We start from the raw sequence: 20,137 nt of genomic DNA, 5'->3' as shown, positions 1-20,137 counted from the left end.
CAGGAGTTGTAGCATTGTTGGGCATCCAATATGGGCCGCAAGGGATGGTGCTGCAGGAGAGCAGGTGTGGATGAAATGCGAACCCAGAGCTAGAAGGTAGTAGCACCAGCTGCTTCTGGCCTCTAAGGGGCCCTAACTCCTGTCACCCACCAGCCACTCTCATTGGCCCCTTATGCCTGCCTCTTGGCAAGGCCTAGGTCTCTGCCTATGGCCAAGTCGGAAAGACCTGTGGCTACTCAGCTCTCCTAAGTGGTACCCAAGGTGCCCCAGGGCACTCTGGGATTGCAAATGGCACTGTGGAGCCCTGGGGACCTGTGGGTCTCACTAGGAATCCTTACAGGGTCTACGAGGACTCTACTAGGTAAGGCACTATGCATTCTAGGCTGTTCTTCTGAAAGGGACAGCTGTGGGAAGGGGTGCAGCACTCCCTGGGAAATCAGAATAGGGCTCTACTGACCTAGAAGAAGCCAGCAGTCCATCCTTCAGTTCTCCAGAGGGAAATGTAGAGCCTAGTTTACAAAATGAGCCCCAATGAGAGGAACAATTCTACCTCACTGTCTGGAGGTAAAATTGCCCAGGGGCAAGGACAGCCCAGACCACACACAATGACTCAGTGGGGTCCACAGGAGCCCCCACCTACCAACAACTATGCCTACCCGAATACAAGACAATACAGGGCCTCTAACGAAGATTGATACCCAGTACTTGCCTGTTAGAACTCATCAGAGAATGGTCTCCAGACATGGCACACTGTCCTATCTGGGTCTTCCAATGGCAGGAGCCTCTGGGGAGATTCCTAGACTCTAGCTAAGGAAACTGGCAGCCAGTGCCCAAGTCCACTCAGCACAAGGGGCAAAGGCAGAGCCAGGTCAGCAGGAAACAACAACAAAAAAAGAGGCAGAGTAAGAAAGTACTGGATTTGGCAAGTTCTATGTCAAGAAGCAGATTCAATACCCACTTCAAAGAAGAAGGCTCCCCCCAGTGGAGGCAGAGCACAAATTCATCATCTCTCCTCCTAGTCTAATTCCTCTTCTCCAGCACCACAGACCTCATCCGGGGCATGAGTGCCACCATGCACCCTTCCCCACCCTCACAGATGCCAAGACCCTGCTCCTCTACAATCCTCCACCACGGCCCCAGCCCATCACCTTTCACACAGAAGTTACCACATGCCTCCAGCCTGGCACATCTCCACATTGCAGCCAACATGGTCTTTCTAAGACAATCCCAGGAGCCAGGCATGGTGGCTCATGCTTCTAATCCCCTCACTCAAGAGGCTGGGGCAGAAGGATCTGGAGACAGAGGCCAGCCTGGGTTACTTAGTGACACACTGTCTTCTAAATTAAGTAAGTATCTAAAAATAAACCACTCTAGTCACGCCTGCCCCTTGTATAAGGTATTTTCTTTCCTCCTCAGATCCCAGAAAATAGTACCAAGATTGCAGGAATGAACACTTCTGCCCAACCCCTCCCCTGCATCATTTCACTTCCAGCCAGATCGAACTCTTTCTTGACCCATGTAGGAAGTGGTTGAAGGAAGACTGTGGAAAGCATCACCTTCCATTACCAGCTCACAGCAAAAGAAGCCCTGTACCTGGGGGTGCAGTGAGGAAGAACTTTCCTCCTCCAGGAATCCAAACACACCTGAAGCACAGGAAAGACAAGACACAAGATGGAGGAACACAAGCCATGGTGACAAGGCTGCCTACAGGTTATTAAGGAAAAACATTTGTCATTGTCTCAGGAACAGAAACTTGAGGATGCAGGCGAACCTTCAGTCTATGCAAACTCAGCTCCTTGGCCCTCATGGAAAAGTCCAGGTAAAGGTCTGAGTCAGTCTGTTCTCCCCATTTCCCACATCCCACCTCCCACCTTGGCTGAGTCAAGAAGTATTCATAACTGCCCCAATCTCCAGCCCTGTGGTTCCTGAGCCTGGGCCTCCCAGGGCCTGTGTTCTCTTCTGATGTGGAAGGCCATCTCTCTAAGGTCCTGGGTGACTGGGTGACACTGGGTGAGGTCAGAGAGATGGCTTTGCCCTCAGCAGCCACACAACCCCATACTTGGCTGCAGCTCCCCCACACTTTCCAGAACCCAGGGCTCTGGGGCCTACAGGAAGTAGCTAGGCTGTCTTCTGTGGCTGACAGGTGTTTTGTCAAGAAGGACATGTCAGCTACTCCCCTGTTCCAGGGAGAGGAGATGGACATGTCCATGTGTCCTGGACATTGCTGTGGTTGCTACTGGACCACAGGAGCTCAGCCTCCCCTGGGGGCAGTTTCAGACATCTGGTAAACCCAGCCTAAATCCTCCATGCTGTCCCACCATGAGAAGTTTGGAGAAAAACTGATGGAACAGGGCTCAGAGTCTGGGTCAGGGAAACTGGGTAACCAGGAGGCCCCACACATCTCATGTGCCTATGTGTGCTCACTATGGTTCACCACTGTGGGCCAGACATGGGTCACTGGACAGACCCTAGAAAATCAGCCTTGTAAACTGGGAAATGCCCACCAGTGTCCCTCCTCAGTGTCATTCCTGGTCTGAGGACTGAAGTGACCGAGATAACTGGTAAAGGCTTAGGGGGGTGGGGGGAGGACGGAGTCATTGACCAACCCTGTATAGTGCCTGCCTTGTGTGGTGGCCAGCCTTCTTCCTCAACCCACTCATCCTCTCTGTCAGCTCCTGAGGCCCACAGGGCACCTGAGGAGCTGGGGCAGACAAAGAAACCCATACAGACAACCTGGGCACTGGACACCTACTCTTCCACCCTGGCAACACAGACCCCATCCTGGGGTGCTAATTAAATCTCCCTAATGAGGAAATAAGGATGCAGGAGTTGGTGCCGACATGGCCTCCCCGGCCCACCGCCCTCGTCTCTCCATCGGACTTATCGCTCGTCACAGGATGTTTACAATAATTTTTAATTTGTGCAATTATTAATCACTTTTCTATCTCTCTCATTTGCATAATAATTAGTCATCTCACTGTTTGGCATGCCTGTGAATGACAGTGTTTTAAATTGAATTAAGATTTTAATATTCTATTTTCCTGCTTTCTTCCCCTCCACACGCTAATCAAAGTCAGATTTGGCAGCCAAAGGGAGGGTGGGAAGGAGGTTGGCAGGCTCTGGACTTGGCCTACTCTGTTCCTAAAAACCAGGCTGGGAGCAGGGCACTGGAACAAAGCAACAGTAACCATCCCCTCCCAAAACCTGGCACCAAAGGGTTAAACCAGCCTTGGCTAATTGAGAAGAAGTAATGAGTGAGGTATGGCAGAAGGGACATGAAAGGAGGGGTCACACTGGCTCAGCAGCACCAGTGATCACGGAAAAGCACCTCCATTTATTTGCTTTTTCCAAATAGGCTCCTTTGTACAAGGGGACATTGGGAAGCACATGAACGGCCAGTAATTGATCCCTGGTTCCTAGTCTAGGTTAACTTTGAAGGCTCTGAGTCTCCCACAAGGTGGGGCAGCAGGCTGGAGCAGTCTAAAATCCATGGTAATTTTCCAGGTACAAGACGACAAATCTCTGCAGTGGTGTTTGCCTCCTCTCCCTCCACCCCCTCATTGCACCAAGAGACTTTCTGCCAGGCCAAGAGCCACACAGATGTGTAATAGGGCATGTAGGATTTCTACTGATAAGGAACAGCAAGAAGAGGCGTCTGGCTCTGGTGGGAGGGGGGGGTGTGCAGCTGTGGGTTTATAGATCTCTCTCCTATCCTCAAGTTCCTCTTCTGACCACCCTGGGAACTCAGCCCCAGCCCAGCTCCATCACTGCCTCCCTGCTGCTATGGCTGTATTGCCTCGCCTGTTGCCATGGCAATCCCTGTGGCTACCCAGGATACCCATTGCTGCTCCAGAATTCTCTGCTTGGGCAGGGCAGCTCTCCCTGATGCTTGCTCAGAATATCTCCCCTCTCACGATAGTATGATCAATCACCAGCACATAGGGTGCAAAGCCTCAGCCTCCAGGTAAGGAGGAGGAAAGATGTGAGGGGTGGACTAAGCAGGTCACAGGGGTGAGGCTGTCACAGGCGAGCGGGGAGAATCACACTCAACTCAGCCACCAAGGCTATTTCCTGACCTACCCCACCACAGAGACCCCTTCCTGTCTACTCTGCACCTGGGAGTTGGGGGATGGAAAGTCCTGTCCATGGGGAAGAAGGCACTGCGATCTTGTTTGCCTGCCTGGTCTAGATGGGAGGAAGAAGGGCTAGCTAAATTCCAGGTGTGCTCCTCCAAGGGACTCCAAGACCAGTGTGAAGGCCCTACCTGCAAGTCAGTAGGCGCAGCGAGGCAGAGATGTCGCCAGCCTTCTTCCAGATCCCTCTAGCTCAGGGTTTCCTGCCAGCACATCCAAGCATGCAACCCACCTGGAAAGTCTCTGGCCTCAGAGCTGGTAGCCCTAGGGATCCTCTTGACTAAAGAGGCAAAATCAAGAATTTTCTGAATTCGGGAAATGCACAGTCTGATGTGCACTGGACCATAATAGCAGGGAGTTAGTGAGTGTGACGTCGGGCCTGAGAACTGGGGGCTGTGTACCCAAGCCACGCTAGTGTAAGCCATTTGTGAACCAGGTCCATATGAGCCAAGACAATCCTTCTAGGTACATCACCCCAATCCTGCAACCAACCAACCACCCACACCATCCCTCTCCCTCCCACAGTCCTAAATGGGGAAAGAGCATTTTACCTAGTGAGGCATACAGTTAGTGCTGCAGCAGCCTCTGCTGGCCATCTTCTCCTTCTACATCAAAAATGAAAATAGACCTGGATACCAGATCCCTCCCCCTTCAACTACACTTACCATGAACAGTTAGGGCAAGCCTGGATTCCACCTGTTGCCTCAGTATTGTTCACAGTGTGTGTGCATGCACATGTATGCATCCACAGAGTATCTCAGTTGAAATCACAAATAAATGGCCTCTAATCACAACCAAGTTCATAGTCCCAGAGAGCTTATGAGACACCAGAAGGACTGAGCCTAGAAGCTGAAGAGCTCAGTGGGCAGAGGTGAAGCTCCTTCCTGTGGTGCTGACCACAGGAAGGAGCTCAGAGTCCCTGTCCTGGGCCTGAAAGAGGCCTCCTGACAGTCTCACCTGAGGGAAGAGGAAAAGCAGATGTTGACAGGAAGAACAGGAGGACAGGATAGGATGGTAGGGGCCTTGGGAAGGGAGAAACACAGAAGGGACAAAATGCCATTGTGCCCTGTGTCTGCACATGGTCACATGGAACAGCCAACATGGGCCCATCCCCACAGCTGTCCATCCAGCTGTCCATCCAGCTGGTAGCCTAGGGCATCTGCCTGTGGCTCCTGGCTTCCCCTAAGACCCCACTTCTCTTCTTTTCCCCAAACGAGACAGTTCATGAGCCCCCACACGCTCCCTCCCAAGAGAGGAGAAGATCCAGGGGACAAGACTCATGGACCTTTCTTCCTCTTGTGCCCATGCCTGAGTAATATCGTGCTCTTAGGGTACCCCTTTTTTCCTCTAGCCACCCAGATTGGGAGTTCTCACTACAGGAGTGCAGGAACCAATGAGCTTTTTGTGGCATGGGAGCCCACAGAAATTGGGGGATTTCTGCATATCCTGTTAGTCAAAGAAATTAATGCAAATCAGCTGCCAAATAATAAGCCAATGCACACTTCACACCAGAAGTCCCCAGGTGTGAGATGTGAAGGCCTAGGATGGCAGCTACAACCCCAACTCCACAGCATCCTGTGAGACAGTGAGAACAGGGGACCTGGGGCCAGTACAGACAGGCTTTCCTATCCTGCCTGTCTCTCTCACAATGGAGCAATAGCCAACTTGGTGTCCTGAACACAACCCAGCTATAATCTTGTTAACTGGCCTTGTTGGGGCATGGGGGGAGGGGGGAGGAAGGAGGGGAGTGCACCTCCCACATTGTCCATCTAGCCTATGGCCAAATCCTCCCTCCCTCCATCCCACCCCCCAGGCACAGGGAAGGATCCAATTAGTCTTATCCCCTTTTGACCCAGGTAAGAGAGAATTAGTTTAAGAAAGAAAAAGATCACTAAATCCCCAGGAAGATTTCAAAAATGCTCCACCACACAGCTGCACCTCCATCCACAAACCAGCTGCTGAATTCTGCAAGGTCACATGTGCCCAGTTCTTTCCCACAGTGGAACCTACATCTGGCGCTTAGTTGAATTCAACAAATATTTATTGAATGTCTTGTATAGGCCAGCCTTTGTGCTGGATGCTGGGGACTGTGACCTCTGCCTTTAATAAACTCAAAGTCTAGCGGTGGGAGAAAAACACACCACAGTTCACTGTCGGGTATACGGAGATCTGTGCTGGAGTCAGGCATGTGCACATATGGAACAAGCCCGAGTGGAGGCATTTAATCCTACCACTCCACTGGAGACCAAAGGTCAGGGGAATGCCACGAAGGAAATCATACTGGAGCTGGGCTCTAAAGGATGAGGGAGGTGGAGGAGATAGAAAAGTAGAGGCCTGGAAGTGGTGCTCAGACAGGCAAACTGTGAGTGAAGTCCAGAACCTGAATGGAAAAGGAAGGTAAGTCAGGGGCCGTGAGGGGCCTTGAAAGAAGACTGCAGACCCTGGAGGGCATTCTTGTCTTTGACCTCCTTTCACCAGTACCGGGATAATGATGTTTCCCTGACCCTAGTCCCACAAGACACAGATTTCAAGGACATGTACTGGAAAACATTCATCTGACATTATAGTCGCGCCTGTCCACTAGCACAGCTGATTAGAACTCCCCTAAGGAGCCAGAGCATGCAGGGTGTTCTGTAGGCATCACATACCCTGGTCCCCTCCTGCCCAGAACTACTACCCCAAACCAGACTCATTCATCTGGAGGAAAGGCACAGGCTCTGGAAGCTTGGTGGCCTTCAGCCCCATCTGTTCTGCTACAAAATGACAATGCTAGCACACTAATGGCATTGGCTTTGGTGAGAAGATGTAGAGAGAGAGAGATCCCTATCTAATGACCAAAGTAGTGCTATAAGGCCTTGGGCTGGCAGCTAGGGATTTCAACATGAGTGCAAGTTCCTGGCCATTGTACCCCGCAATTTACAAACAGCAAGGTAAATGTTGTCTTCAAAGTGCCATGGAAACCCAAGAGAAAGGCTGGACAGCCTCCACTGGGAACCCAGCATGCTTCTTAAGTGGCACTGGGACAGGCCCGCTCTGCAGCCCGGCCACAGAATCTAGGCTTCTCTTAGCTCCCAGGCAGCTGTCTGAATTATGGTTTTCTTTGTTAACACTCTTTTTCCAGTTCACTCAAAAGATCCAAGTTGTAACACAGAAGCTGCGTGCATTCCAGCAAACTGGCCAGACTCATGTGAGCCTCTGAAGAAGAGATCGAAATGACCTCCATCCTAGCCTCCTCTCCAGCCCCAAGAAACACAAGGACAAGGCCTAGCACCCCTCCACATGAAAAGCAAGTGTAGAAGAATGCAAAAGTGAATTTCTAGAGGTTAAAGGTAATACCAGTGGATCTAAAACACCCCAGATGCAGATAAGGGATGTGGGGACATAGTTTCCTCACCTCTCACTTTTGTAGAAAGGAGATCTGGGTACTTCTGACAATAGTGCAGCAAGAACAAATGGGGTGACCTAATCACCATGAAAGCTGATTTCATCCAGAGGGCTAGGGTGTACTTGAACTCAAGGTCTTAGACTTGACTTTTTTACTTATAGTTGATACTGTGCCATTTGAGCCACAGCTTCAGTCTGGCATTTTGTTGGTTAATTAAAGATACCGTTTTGTAGGCTTTTCTGCCCAGGCTGGCTTTTAACTACCATCCTCAAATCTCAGCCTTTTACCTAACTAGACTGCTACCTGATTAATTTGATCCTAGAAATACGTAGAAGTTCCAGGCAACAGGACCTCATGCTGGTAATTATAAGAAAAAATATGAAAATAAACTCCAGAACTTATAGGTGGGGGTGAGAGGAAAAAACTGGGAGAGAGTAAAGGGAGAGATAACGTTTTCCTAAAGGAAATATACTCTTTATATGACTTACATAACTGCAACTCCTCTGTATAGAACATTTTTATAACAACAATAATTTTTTTTTTGCTAGTTCTGGGCTTGAGCTTAGGGCCTGAGCACTGTCCTTGGACTTTCTCAAGGCTAGAGCTCTACCACTTGAGCCTCAGCAACACTTCTAGCTTTTTTCTATGCATGTGGTACCGAGGAATCGAACCCGGGTCTTCGCGCATGCTAGGCAAGCACTCTACCACTAGGCTAAACTCCCGGTCCCAACAACAATAATTTTTTAATTAATACCAGGAAGCATTCCTGGGTATGAGAGCTCCTGAGCATTACAGTTCAACTTTATACTAGTTAGTTAGGAAAGGGTTAGCTCCAGTGGAAAATGTAGCTAGAAAACAGGCCTCAGGATAGATAATTCTGACAAATGGGAAGTCACAGGAAAAGACAATTGAAAACAGATCAAGTCGCTCAGGAAGGAAATATGCACATGTCTCAGGAGAGATGAGAGAGGAGAAGGCATCCAAGCACAGGAGGGAATGGCACTTCACAGAAATGTAATTTCCAAGGGACCCCATGTTAGAGTGGGTGTAAGAACTTACTCTTGAAGAACTTTTCCAACTCTGATCCTAAGACTCATATAATTAGCACTGCATTTGCATGAAGGGACAGCAGTTGAGCTGGTAAAATGAGAAAAAAAAACTTTTAAGTTAATTGGGGAGAAAGTAGAAAGAATAGAAGCTATTTGAAGTTATCTTACAACTGCAAGACAGCTCTTTTGTGACTCCAGGTTCTGAAGGGGAAGCAACTACAGGCAAAGTTTACACTGCTGACAAGATGCAATGCAGCTTTCTGTCTCAGGACACCTGGTAGGTACAGTGATGAGGAACTGAAAGAGGCAGAGAAAGACAGGACCTGAGCTGGGGTGCACATGCATGCACATACAATAGAGATTCAGACTTGGACTTTCGGCAGGTGGCAGAGACAGGTCTCCATGATCTTGAGGCTTGAATGTTTCCGCCATCACCCCTTCACCTCACTGCTGGTCACAAGACACTGCTCCTATCTTCTTTCTCTCAGCCAATGCAGAAGTTTTCACATTCAGAGATGGGCCAGAACAACTTAAGATACCAGAGCCAATGCCCATTTGTCACAGCACAGGCCCATTCAGGAGCTGAGGGGTAGTGGATAGGCTAAGCAAAGAGGTACTGCCAACCTGACCAGCCCAGTGGATCAAAGGGCTCCTATGTGCTCTGTGAGTGTGTGGGGACTGCGCTCTAGCCACTCACTACCTCCTTCCTCCTCTCTGAAGTCCCTGCTCTCTGCATCCCTCCCTCTAATGCAGGGTCACACAGGGTGAGCAGGCAGAAGACACAGGACACTTCCTGTCCTGAATCCTACTTGGCCTCTGGGGATCAAAGACAGCCCCTCCTCACAGAGTTCTCATCCCCACCCGCTATAGCCCAGTGTCCCACATCCTTAGCAAGCCAAATGGCTATAGGCCACAAAGAACTTAAGGGAGAGGAATCTGTTGTTTAAATCTGGCAGGACATCCACAAGTTCATCCTATTCTACCTCCTCCACTGATAGCAGCCAGTCCAAAATACCACTTTCTTCACCAGCCAAAAGCTGCCTACCCTCCCAATCTCCTGCCCTTGACCCTCAAACACATTGTTCTTGTGTCCAAAACATGACCAGCTGAGACACTCTTCCTCTCCCTCCCCAGAGAAGGAAAAGCCCCCCAGTGTCCTGGGGGAAGTCTTAAGGCTTTGGAGTCCTGATCCTGCTGTTCTTTCTCCTACCTCTTAGGAGACAGGGAGCCAAGGCCACCTGCACCACATCAGAGAAGATACCCTACTCACAGGAGTTCCTCCTGCGTCTTCGGGAGTCCATCGCGGACTATCTTCATGGTAAGCCATGCCCATAGTTTGCCAAAAGACACAACCAAAACAAACTTACCATGTCATCCAGAGTAAATGCTGCTGCTGAATGCTGAGAACCATCTCATCACCATTCCCCTCCCCCTCTCCCTCACTGGTCAAACCAGCACTCTCCTTTACCCTTAGTGGGGTAATGGGGACCAGAAGACTGCTGGGGGTAAGTAGGGAAGATTCACTACAATGGGCTGATTCCTATTCTTCCTCCTAATCTAGACAACCTAAGCCATGGGGACAGGAGACCCCGCCCACTGGGCTACTCTTCTTCAAATAGCACAGCCCTCAGTACCAGCCAGCAACTGACCCTGCCAATCCCCAGGCAGATTGGAAACATCGCCTCTGGTGTTCAGGTAAGCTCAGCTGTGGAAGCCGGTGGTCAACAGAGATGGAGATATGCCATCCATGTAGCAGGTGTACTCTCAAGCTGTCTTAACGTTTTTTTTTTTTTTTTTTTTGCCAGTCCTGGGCTTGAGCTCAGGGCCTGAGCACTGTCCTTGGACTCTCTCAAGGCTAGAGCTCTACACTTGAGCCTCAGCACCACTTCCAGCTTTTTTCTATGTATGTGGTACCGAGGAATCGAACCCGGGTCTTCATGCATGCTAGGCAAGCACTTTAACCACTAGGCCAAACTCCCAGCCCTGTCTTAATTATTTTAAGAGAGGATACTATTTACTATGTACCTATTGCATCGCTGACACTGCTAGACACTAATTCAGAGCCCTTCAATCCACCAAGTGATATATGATCCTAGTTTTACACACAAAATTATGGCTTGAGAAGTAGGGTACGAGACAGCAATGCCTACCAGGTTTCTGATGGCTGCTCGCTCTAGGAGCCTAATCCCCTACTTAGCACCACCAATGGCTCACCTGAGTGAAGCAATTCCCTAATAGAGAAAGCAGCATCAGAAAACTACTTTTCAGATGATGGAAGACCAGGAGGAAATAGACCCTGGAGATATTAAGTACCGCCTGCCAAGCCTCACAGAGGCTCCACTCGAAATACATACCACAAAGAGCTATGGCTGGTACCTCAAGCCTCCATTGCCTATCTTCAGTACAACTCACAGACCACATTTTCAGCCCTTGAAGACAGAGCCTGGGCCTTACTATGGGGAGAAGCCCTCCCATTCAGGTGAGTCTTCACTGAAGGGTCAGGGAAAGAGGAATTGTCCATGAAGCAACATCTGAAACTTCTGTTCCTTGCCCCTCACTCCATCCCACCCAAAGCATTCCTATCCCCAGACAGATCCTGGAGGGAGACCCACAGCCCAGGAGAATGTACTAAGGAGCAAGGGCTCCATGTCTCATCAGCCCTCCAGGCAACTTGTGGCTCCAAGGTCAGCCAGGATCTTTCTGGGAGGGCACCATACCAACCACCTTCCTCTAGCCTTCCCTCTTTCCTGCTTTGGCTGAGTCAGATGGCAACCTGCAATCCAGGCTTTCAAAGCTCAGCTGTCGAGCCAGCAGTTGTGCAGGGACCAAGGCTGGGGTCCAGAGCCACCTCGTGATTTCACCTCACAGCAGAACCCTCTGCATACTCTCTTCTTCCCTTAGAGGACCAGAGCATGACCGTCACTTCTCAGGGTTCCTTCCAGAGCCGCCATCTGTCTGGCCTGTCAGTATTTCCAGATAATCCACAAGGCAGAAGATTAGCATCAAAAGAGCATCTGGGCCACCTGGAGTATGCCAACCAGCACCAAAGGGACTTCCGGGACCCTGTGTGGAGTCAAGGCCTATCTGCACTTGGCCCAGACAAGTACAGCAAGGGGGTCACGTGAGTAGCCAACAACTGTGAGCAAGCCACAGGTCAGGCAGAAGTCAGTCATGGTCCATTTCAGAAATACAGCAGAGCTGCTGTACCCATCGTTTTGGAATCCCCCACTAGCTCAGCTTTACCTAGTTTCCTCCTCTCACTTAAGACTTGAGTCAGGATGAAGTGCATGCTGTGCATGGCTGGCGCTGGCCCCTGTGCATTAGCAGAGACACAACTCCAGCAGTAAGCCAGGGGCTGACCTGCCCCATGAAGGTCTATGTGGGGCACAAGTACGAAAGGAAAGGCAGGCACATTCCAAAGTGGGAGTGCAGGGATAATCATCACTTCCAGGTAATACTGGACACTCCGCTGAGCAGAAAGGCCAGCTCTGCTAGCCATCAGTGGATGTTCCTCCAAGCTCCCAGGGCTCCATTCTCTAAGCTGCAGCCTCTGGTTGCCAGTGGGGAGCTTAGAAACATGCTCCATGGCCCGGACCTAGGGCTGTGGCTATCTCATCATCTCTGCTGAGTTGCATCATGGAAAATGGAAAGGTGTGAGGAAAAACAAAGCTAAAATAAATTTAAACTTTGCTTTCAGAGAAGCAGTAAAGAAATTCTAATTTACAGTTTGGTTTAGGCAAACCCGCAAGTGAAAGGCAAGGAAACAAGCCAATGGCACAGTGCCCCATTTGATGTGCCTGGACTGGCTCTCAGGAGGGAATTTGTTCCCTACACAGCCAACATGCCAGACAAGTGCAGAAGGCAACAGCCCTGGGCTGTTCTGCTACTCGCATGTACCAGGAAATCAGCCGGCCAAAGCGAGAGACAGCCATCCTTGATCGGGAACCCATGGTCAAGTTTGATGGTGACACAGTGCACAAGGTAAATGCCCACAGTGCCCTGTCAAGAGGGGATCCGCAAGAGGGCCTCACTTCTCCTTCAGAAGGCAGAGACAAGGAAAGGTTCAATCTCAGTCATGCTGCCTTGGGGAACCCCAGAACTGGGGTTTGACCTACCCCGCAACCATTCAGGCTCCATGCTCCTCTGCTGCACCAGCGATGTGTGCACTTCACACGTGCTTGACACACAGTAAGGGCCTAATGAAAAGCAGCAATTAAAACGGTTATTTTCCAAGACATGCATGCATTCCTCTCTTTCCAGATGTCTACTTTACCTCCTCTCAGGCCCTCTATAAAAAAAGAGAAGGGTAAGTTCCCCCCTCACACATATGAGCTCTTCAAAGCCAGGATACAAGTGAAAACCACCAGCAAGCAATTCTTCCAGGATCGGGTAGCTCAGCGCCCCAAATGCCCCAGACCTCCCAGACCTCCCTTCAGAAACAGAAAGCCTCTGGTAAGAACTGCAGAGGCAGAAGACAGACCCTGGGGTTCCCCTCATCTCTCACCTAAGAGGAAGATGCTGTGGGTGGGGGAGGGGAGCTGCAAGAGGAGGAATCTAATATTTAAATTCTGGCTCCTGACAACTCAGAGTAACTTTAAACAAGTTAACCTTTCCACATGTGTCCTTTTCTGCCAAAAATCGGCTACACTTGTACTCGATTGCATTTTCACCAGTGACAGAATAAAGCCCTGCTCCTTGCAACTCCTTAGCTACCTGAAAATGCAGAGTGTGAGATGCAAAAAAGGGGGACTTGTCCCTTGTCAGCTGACTGATTTGATCCATCCCCTCCCAATGGGGTGGGTTCACAGGTGTCTTTCCAGGATCGAACTACCCCCAGTACCACCTATATGCCCTTGTTTTCCGAAAGGGTGAAGTTGTGTAAGCCTAAGTCCAAATGACACAAGCAGCTTGTCGCATGTGCGGAAAGTCATCCAGGTACAAGAGACTGATCGGTCCCATGTGGAGTGTCTTAGTTTGCAGGTGGCAAAGAAATCCTATGACACAGGGAGACTATGGCTCCAGCCAGGCTTATAATCTCTGTCTTTTTTTTTTTTTAATTTACTAGCTCTAGAACATAAGCCCCAGAACACCAGGCAAAAGAGACTGCCTGCAGAGGCTCTGTGGATACCCAGTTCAGGACACACAGCACCCAACCATCTCATGGTTACAACTCAGGTCACCAGCAGGCACCGCAAGCTCAACTCAGCCCTCACATGGATTCCCAGGTACACTCCCACCCAATCCTCATCCAGCCAAGATGACAGCGTAAGGGTAACTTCTTTAGCAAGCTGAGTGTGGTGGAACTCACCTGTGATCTCAACACTTGGAAGGCTGAGGCAGGACAGTGGGTTTGAGGCAACATGGACTGTATAGCAAGATCTTGTCTCAAAAAGATAGAAATAAATAATAACAAGGGATGACTCACTCTTTGCCTTGAGAGGTCAGGCCTGAGGGAAAGTATAAATAATTCTTCTAAACAATGCGCCAATGTCAAAGCACCACAGATTCTCCAGTCAATACAACCCATTCATTATAATCCACCAATGTCATAGTGTCTGCTTTTGTTTTGCTTTTGATTTTTACATTTTTTAAATGAGATTTAATTCCTATCCTATAATGCTTATCTTTTAAATGTACGATTCAGTGGCTTTCTATATTATTAACTGCTTAAGTCTAAACCTGGGAGTAGAGAGCTCAGGAAGGAAAAGGAGAGCAAAAGGCTCTGAATTTGATTAAAGGAAAGTCGTTCAGGTACAGAAGTCTTTCTAAATCTAGTATTAGGTATATGTCCTGGGAAACTTTCCCATATGAGGACAAGGCTGTGATTCTGGATTAAGGTAGGGTTAGTAATCGGAAGGATATGAATCAGAAGTTTGCCACCTAAATTCCCTGTTTGGGAAAAATGTATAGACTCAGGACCTGACCTCCTTTGTTCAGGAAAGACATGTCATACCACCCTTTAGTGGCCATTCTAGGAATGACAGGATACACCAGGCAGGCTTGGCCCTTTGCCCTTTAAAATGTGCTGTTCTCACACTGTAAGACAGAGAGAGGGTATCGATCCATTTTTACCAAGGTCTAGGAGCTCACCTGAAATACTGCTTCCACCATACCCAGTTTCTGTTTAAAAACAAATAATAAAGTCCTGGCCCTAAAGTGAGTGGTTCCTATGAAACAGTCTAGAGCCCACAAAATAATAAAAGCCTTGCCATGGAGGAGGGCAGTGACAAAAGGCCAGGAACTGAAAGTACTGCCAAGAAAAAAGGGCTAGCCTGCAAAACTTCACAGAAGACCCCAAGGTAGAACCAGAATCCAGTGTCCAGATGTTGTATTCTTGGAGGTTCTTTCCGAATACACACACACACACACACACACACACACACACACACACACACACATCATTTCTTATTTTGGAATGACTTTGCTTAAAGGATATTTGTAAAGACAGTACATTACACAAAGTAATGTACTCTAATATTAACATCTTATATAACTATGATATATTTTGTCAAAACTAATAGATTAATATTGACAATTTCTGTGAATGAAATACACAAATCATTCAGATTTCACCAAATTTCTTCACTAATGGCGTAAGCTAGGATCTTTAAGAAAGTTTTCAGCATGGAGCAAAGGATTAGATAACAAGGCTTAGGAAGAAGATCAAGTTCCAGTCCCACATCTACCACATCTTAACTTTGAATCCTGTTTTTTGAGCTCTGATAGCACTTAACTCCATTTCACAATGCTGATTCTAGACACACTCAATTGCCTAAGATCCTCTCTGACAACTCTGGGCCAGGGTTAGAGAAAAGATCTCTAACTCCAGGTGAACCTCTCCAGTTAGGAGAATGAATCATTTTGGATATATCAGATCTTAAAATTCTTTCAAACTCCATATGTCTCAGATGTCTGGAGAATGGACAACTTTCTTCAGGAGTCTGAGAAGGGTACACAGTAACAGAGACAGTTGTACTACATCCGCTTTTCCCCGAACATGTATTTCTCAGGTTCCATTGTATTATTGACACCATGTGACGAAGTTCCAGCCAACAGAATGTGTGAGGAAGTAGGTGAAACTTCTAGAGCTGGTCCATTTCATCTGCCAAGCAATCCTCTAAGCTCCACTCACTAAGATGGCAATGCTCAGAACCACCTTGGGAGCCAGAGGGATTCAAGAACTACCATTTCAACCTAACTAGCTGGGCAGTACAGTAGATGGGGTGCATTTCTCCTTGGAGTCTGCAGTTTAGCCCACCATAACTGAGGCAACTCCTGTCAATTCTACCAGAGCAAGGTCTGTCGCCTGGAATTGCACTCAGGGCCTTTGGTGTCCAGAAGTGAGCTGCCGAAAGGCCTTTCATGCACACTGCACATGCACCCTTGCAGGGCGCAGGTGTTCCTTCTAGTCCAATTCAGTTTCTTCCCACAAAAGAAGTCTCTTAAAACAATATAGGCTGGGGTAGGGTTCAGTGGTTACGTACACTAGACCCTAGGGGTACAAACACAAAACCATTTGTGTACTTTAGTTAGCTGATTTCTGCTATAAACTTTAATGATCCTGATTTTCCTCACTTTGTATTTCCTAGAATAGCTAGAATAAAGAAGACCGACAAAGGCGTGGTGTGGTGGCACATAAGTTCTGCCAGGCACTGTTCTACGCTTATTGTTGTCAGCTTGGGTGTATTCATCTATGAAATAGTACTATTAGCTGTGTTTCCCAGAAGGCACAGAAAAATTGAGCAGCTTGCCAACACAGCTAGTAAAGGACATAGATGATGGTTCATTTTTAGCAGCACAAGTCCAGAGCTCACTCTCCCAAACCATGCAACGGTATTTCCCAAACAATACTTAATTTCAGTGTCATTTGTACTCCACAATGTTTACACGAGTTGGAATTTTGGGTTTTCAGGGGTTTTGTTGTTGTTTTTGTCTTTTTATGGGCCATGGGGCTTGTACTTGGCCTGGACGCTGTCCCTGAGCTCTTCAGCAAAGGGTACCACCCTAACCCTGGGCCTAGGTGTTGTCCCTGAGCTCTTCAGCTCAAGGCTAAGGTCCTACCCTAGAGCCAATCCCCAATTCTCGTTTTTTTCTAGAGGTTAATTAGAGAGAAGAGTCTAGGTCCTTTAGTGCCCAGGCTGGCTTTGAATCTCAGCCTCCTGAGTAGCTAGGATTACAGGCATGAGCCACTGTGCCCAGCCTGAGTCTGGCCCGAGTTTTCAGTTTTTATGAAAGTCTGGTCTTGCTGAAGTTAGGTAGAAACTCAAGTGTTTTAATTGGCATGTAGTAAACTACTACTTACCAGCCACCTGGATTTCTCTCTTGAGAAATCATGTGTACCTATCTGTATTATCTTTTCTTCCTAATATATTTATTTCTATACTCACTCCCTAATGGGTATGATCTCTAGTTATATTTTCTTCTAATCCATGTCTGTCTTTAACAAGGGGCTGCTTTGATGAATCCTTCATTATGGAAGCTGACACTAGTTCAAGTAGCTATCAAGATGATGATGGTAGCTCAAGTAGTAAAGTACCTGACTACTACCACAAAGCCCAGCATTATCACCACCAACAGAAAAGTCTTTCATTACCAAGTAATCAAGCTAAAAATTCTTTTAGGCTGTCCTTTGGATATTATTCAAAAAATAATCTTTGAAAACATACGTTTTGGGTCAGGAGTTTAGCCTGATGGTAGAGTGTTTGCCTAGCATGCACAAAGATACAAGTTCAATTCCTCAGTACTATATAGATAGAAAAAAAGCTGGAAATGGTGCTGAGGCTCTAATGGTCGAGTTTTATCCTTGAGAAAGTCCAAGGACAGTGCTCAGGCCCTAACTTCAAGCCCTGGGACTGGCAAAAAATAAAAAAATAAAATTAAAAAATTTAAATACATTTTTCTCAGGGACAGCGCTCAGGCCCAGAGTTCAAGCCCATAAATAAATAAACAAACAAACAAACAAACAAGCAAGCAAGCAAGCAAGCAAGCAAATTTTCCCAGGTGCCTGTGGCTCAAGCCTGTAATCATAGCTATTCAGGAGGCTGAGATCTGAGGACCATGGTTCAAAGCTAGCCCAAGCAGGAAAGTACATTAAAACTTGTCTCTAATTAACTAGAAAAAAAAAAAAAAAAGCTGAAAGTGGAGCTGTTGCTCAAGTTGGTAGGGTTAACTACTAACCTTCAGCAAAGAAGCTTAGGAACAGCTGCCAGGCCCCAGAACTGGCCAAAAAAAAACAAAAAACAAACAAACAAAAACCCCAAAAACATTCGTTATTTGTTCCTACTGCTTTTTATTTTATTTACTGTTACTATTTGCTGTTGCTGGGGATCAAACCTAGAACTTCTACTAGCCCAATATCTAACTAGTATCATTCAATTGTACCTTATTTAAGCATTTAAAATCACTTAAGAGTTCAGTTTTGTTTTAGGATCCAAGTTCATTTAAAGATCCAAGTTTACTTTTTTTTTTGTTTTGGTCAATTCTGGGGCTTGAACTCAGGGCCTGGGCACTGTTCCTGAGTCTCTGTACTCAAGGCAGGCATGCTACCACATGAACCACAGCACCGCTTCCAGGTGTTTCTGAGAGCACACAGGAACTTTTCTGCCTGGGCAGGCTTCGAGCTGCAATCCTCAGGTCTCAGGTCCCAACCCCCTGAGTATCGAGGAGTACAGGTGTCCTTATATACAATGAGCCAGTTTTCTAAGCATCACTAACCTTGTTCTTACCATACTATTTTTATCACACCCTTGTTCTTACTACACTATTTTTATCTCACTATGTTCAAACATTCCTAAGTCAAATTAATACTAATTCTTATTTTCTCGAAAAAAAAGAAAGAAAAAGGAAGGAAGGAAGGAAGGAAGGAAGGAAGGAAGGAAGGAAGGAAGCTCGATCTAAGGTTTTACACATTGCTTGCTTGCTAGATAAATAAAAACTTCAAGATCCCCCAGGGATTCAATATTAGCTAGTGTTAATCCCCTAACAAAATACCCAGTTAGGAAATGCTTTTAAAAAAATAAATACGTTTATTTGAAAGTGGAAAAGAAAGAGCCTAGCCAAGAACAAACCCTGGTATGTAGAAATCACTGATTCCTATGAAAGCCACCAATAGACAATGCTGGAGCACGCAAAAGGCCAGGTCTTTCAACATTCTTCTGGGTCAACCTGGTCTGTGTGGGCCCTAATGATGAGCACAGACAGCTGCTGGGACTGGGTGCCGGCTGTCCTATGCCACAACTACAACCCACAACACCCACACAGAGAATTACATGTCCTCAACACTCCACTTGTAGGCAAGTTCCTCCACTGCCTTCTTGCTGGCAAGTCTGGCAAAGCGCTTCTGCTCAAACCCATTGGATCTGTAATCAAAACAGACATACTAATCAGCCAGAACCTGGAACTAGACATTTAACTTAAAAGAAAGGTAACAGTTCACAATATAATGAATGTGAAGAAAAGGCAATTATATGAAGATATTTAAGGCATATGCAATAGAACCAAATAATTTATCCTCCTCTAACCATTGTTCAGACCCTTCTCTTACTTTGATAAAAGGCTAACTCACTCCCAGCCAACATCCACATCTTATAACTTACCCATTCATTAAATAAACACTAAATTAGCATTAGATATTAGAACACTATGGCAGGCATTGTACAAAAATAAATGTGACAAAGCACCTGTCCTCATGAACTCACAGAGCTAAATAAACACTTAAACAATCATTAAAATAAAAATCACTGGGCTACGGTTGTAGATCAATGGCAGAGCACCTCCCGAGAATACACAAGGCCCTAGGTTCATCCCCCACACCTATGAAAGAAACAAATTGCATAAACCATGGTAGGAAAATTCACGGTGTATCACAGAAACAGAATGAGGACTTATTCAGCTTGGAGAAGATCTCAGGCTATTTGAGTGCAGACATTCACAGGTGAATAGATGACGTGGAAGGGATCTGGTGAGACATTATCCCGAAAACCCATGAACAGAACTAAAGTTCAAGTACTACCCTTTAAAGATATAACAGCCTGGGCACTAAAGTCTGTGAGACTCTTCTCTCCAATTCACCACTAGAAAACCGGAAGTGGCACTGTGGCTACAGGAGTAAGGTGGTAGCCTTGAGCTGAAGAGCTCAGGGACAATACCCAGGCCCAGAGTTCAAGCCCCACAACCAACCGAAAAAAAAAAAAAAAAAAAAAAACGTGTGTGTATATATAGATATATAGATATCTATCTATATACACACACATACACACACACACACAACATATGGGAAACTTCAGACCGTAAACCATCATTCATCTCTAAACTTCAGAAAATATATGGAGTGATTAATAATCAAAACAAAGGATGTCCTATCTGGACTACATCAATTCTTTGTACAGAACTTTATTATTACTATTATTATTACTATTATTATTATTATTATTATTATTATTGGTGCTGGTCCCGGAGAAGAAGAGTCTCACAGACTTCCTTGCTTAGACTACCTTTGAACCTTGATCCTCAGATCTCAGCCTCCTGAGTAGCTATGAGTATAGGTGTGAGCTCAGCCTTGTACAGAACTT

At 47.0% G+C, this 20,137-nt stretch overlaps 2 protein-coding genes across 11 annotated transcripts in view; one reads left to right on the top strand and one right to left on the bottom strand.

Moving 5' to 3' along the window:
• Positions 1–3,808: 3,808 nt before the first annotated feature.
• The window catches only part of LOC150045538 (uncharacterized), a 24,305-nt gene continuing 7,976 nt past the window's right edge, over positions 3,809–20,137 (top strand). The window contains exons 1-12 of one of the 10 annotated variants that reach the window (XM_090319462.1): positions 3,811–3,964; positions 7,255–7,462; positions 8,766–8,844; positions 9,785–9,885; positions 10,129–10,262; positions 10,836–11,046; positions 11,469–11,670; positions 12,404–12,548; positions 12,828–12,873; positions 13,633–13,792; positions 15,578–15,636; positions 16,157–16,202. In XM_090319462.1, the coding sequence (XP_090175588.1) occupies positions 8,813–8,844; positions 9,785–9,885; positions 10,129–10,262; positions 10,836–11,046; positions 11,469–11,670; positions 12,404–12,548; positions 12,828–12,873; positions 13,633–13,792; positions 15,578–15,605 (1,059 nt within the window). In that variant the 5' untranslated portion in view covers positions 3,811–3,964; positions 7,255–7,462; positions 8,766–8,812 and the 3' untranslated portion in view covers positions 15,606–15,636; positions 16,157–16,202. Of the gene's footprint in view, positions 3,965–7,254; positions 7,463–8,765; positions 8,845–9,784; positions 9,886–10,128; positions 10,263–10,835; positions 11,047–11,468; positions 11,671–12,403; positions 12,549–12,827; positions 13,020–13,375; positions 13,503–13,632; positions 13,793–15,577; positions 15,637–16,156; positions 16,203–20,137 lie in introns of those variants that run through there. The other 9 variants (XM_090319460.1, XR_016532804.1, XR_016532805.1 and 6 more) reach the window with 9 other exon arrangements.
• The window catches only part of Bud13 (BUD13 spliceosome associated protein), a 13,790-nt gene continuing 12,222 nt past the window's right edge, over positions 18,570–20,137 (bottom strand). The window contains exon 10 of the mRNA XM_090319458.1: positions 18,570–18,925. Within this exon, the coding sequence (XP_090175584.1) occupies positions 18,832–18,925 (94 nt within the window). The 3' untranslated portion in view covers positions 18,570–18,831. The remainder of the gene's footprint in view (positions 18,926–20,137) is intronic.

This window comes from Megascapheus bottae, chromosome 27 (genome assembly GCF_031878675.1).
Source record: "Megascapheus bottae isolate mThoBot1 chromosome 27, mThoBot2.hap1, whole genome shotgun sequence".
NCBI classification, from domain to species: domain Eukaryota; kingdom Metazoa; phylum Chordata; class Mammalia; order Rodentia; family Geomyidae; genus Megascapheus; species Megascapheus bottae.
This window is presented reverse-complemented; position numbering and strand designations above follow the sequence as displayed.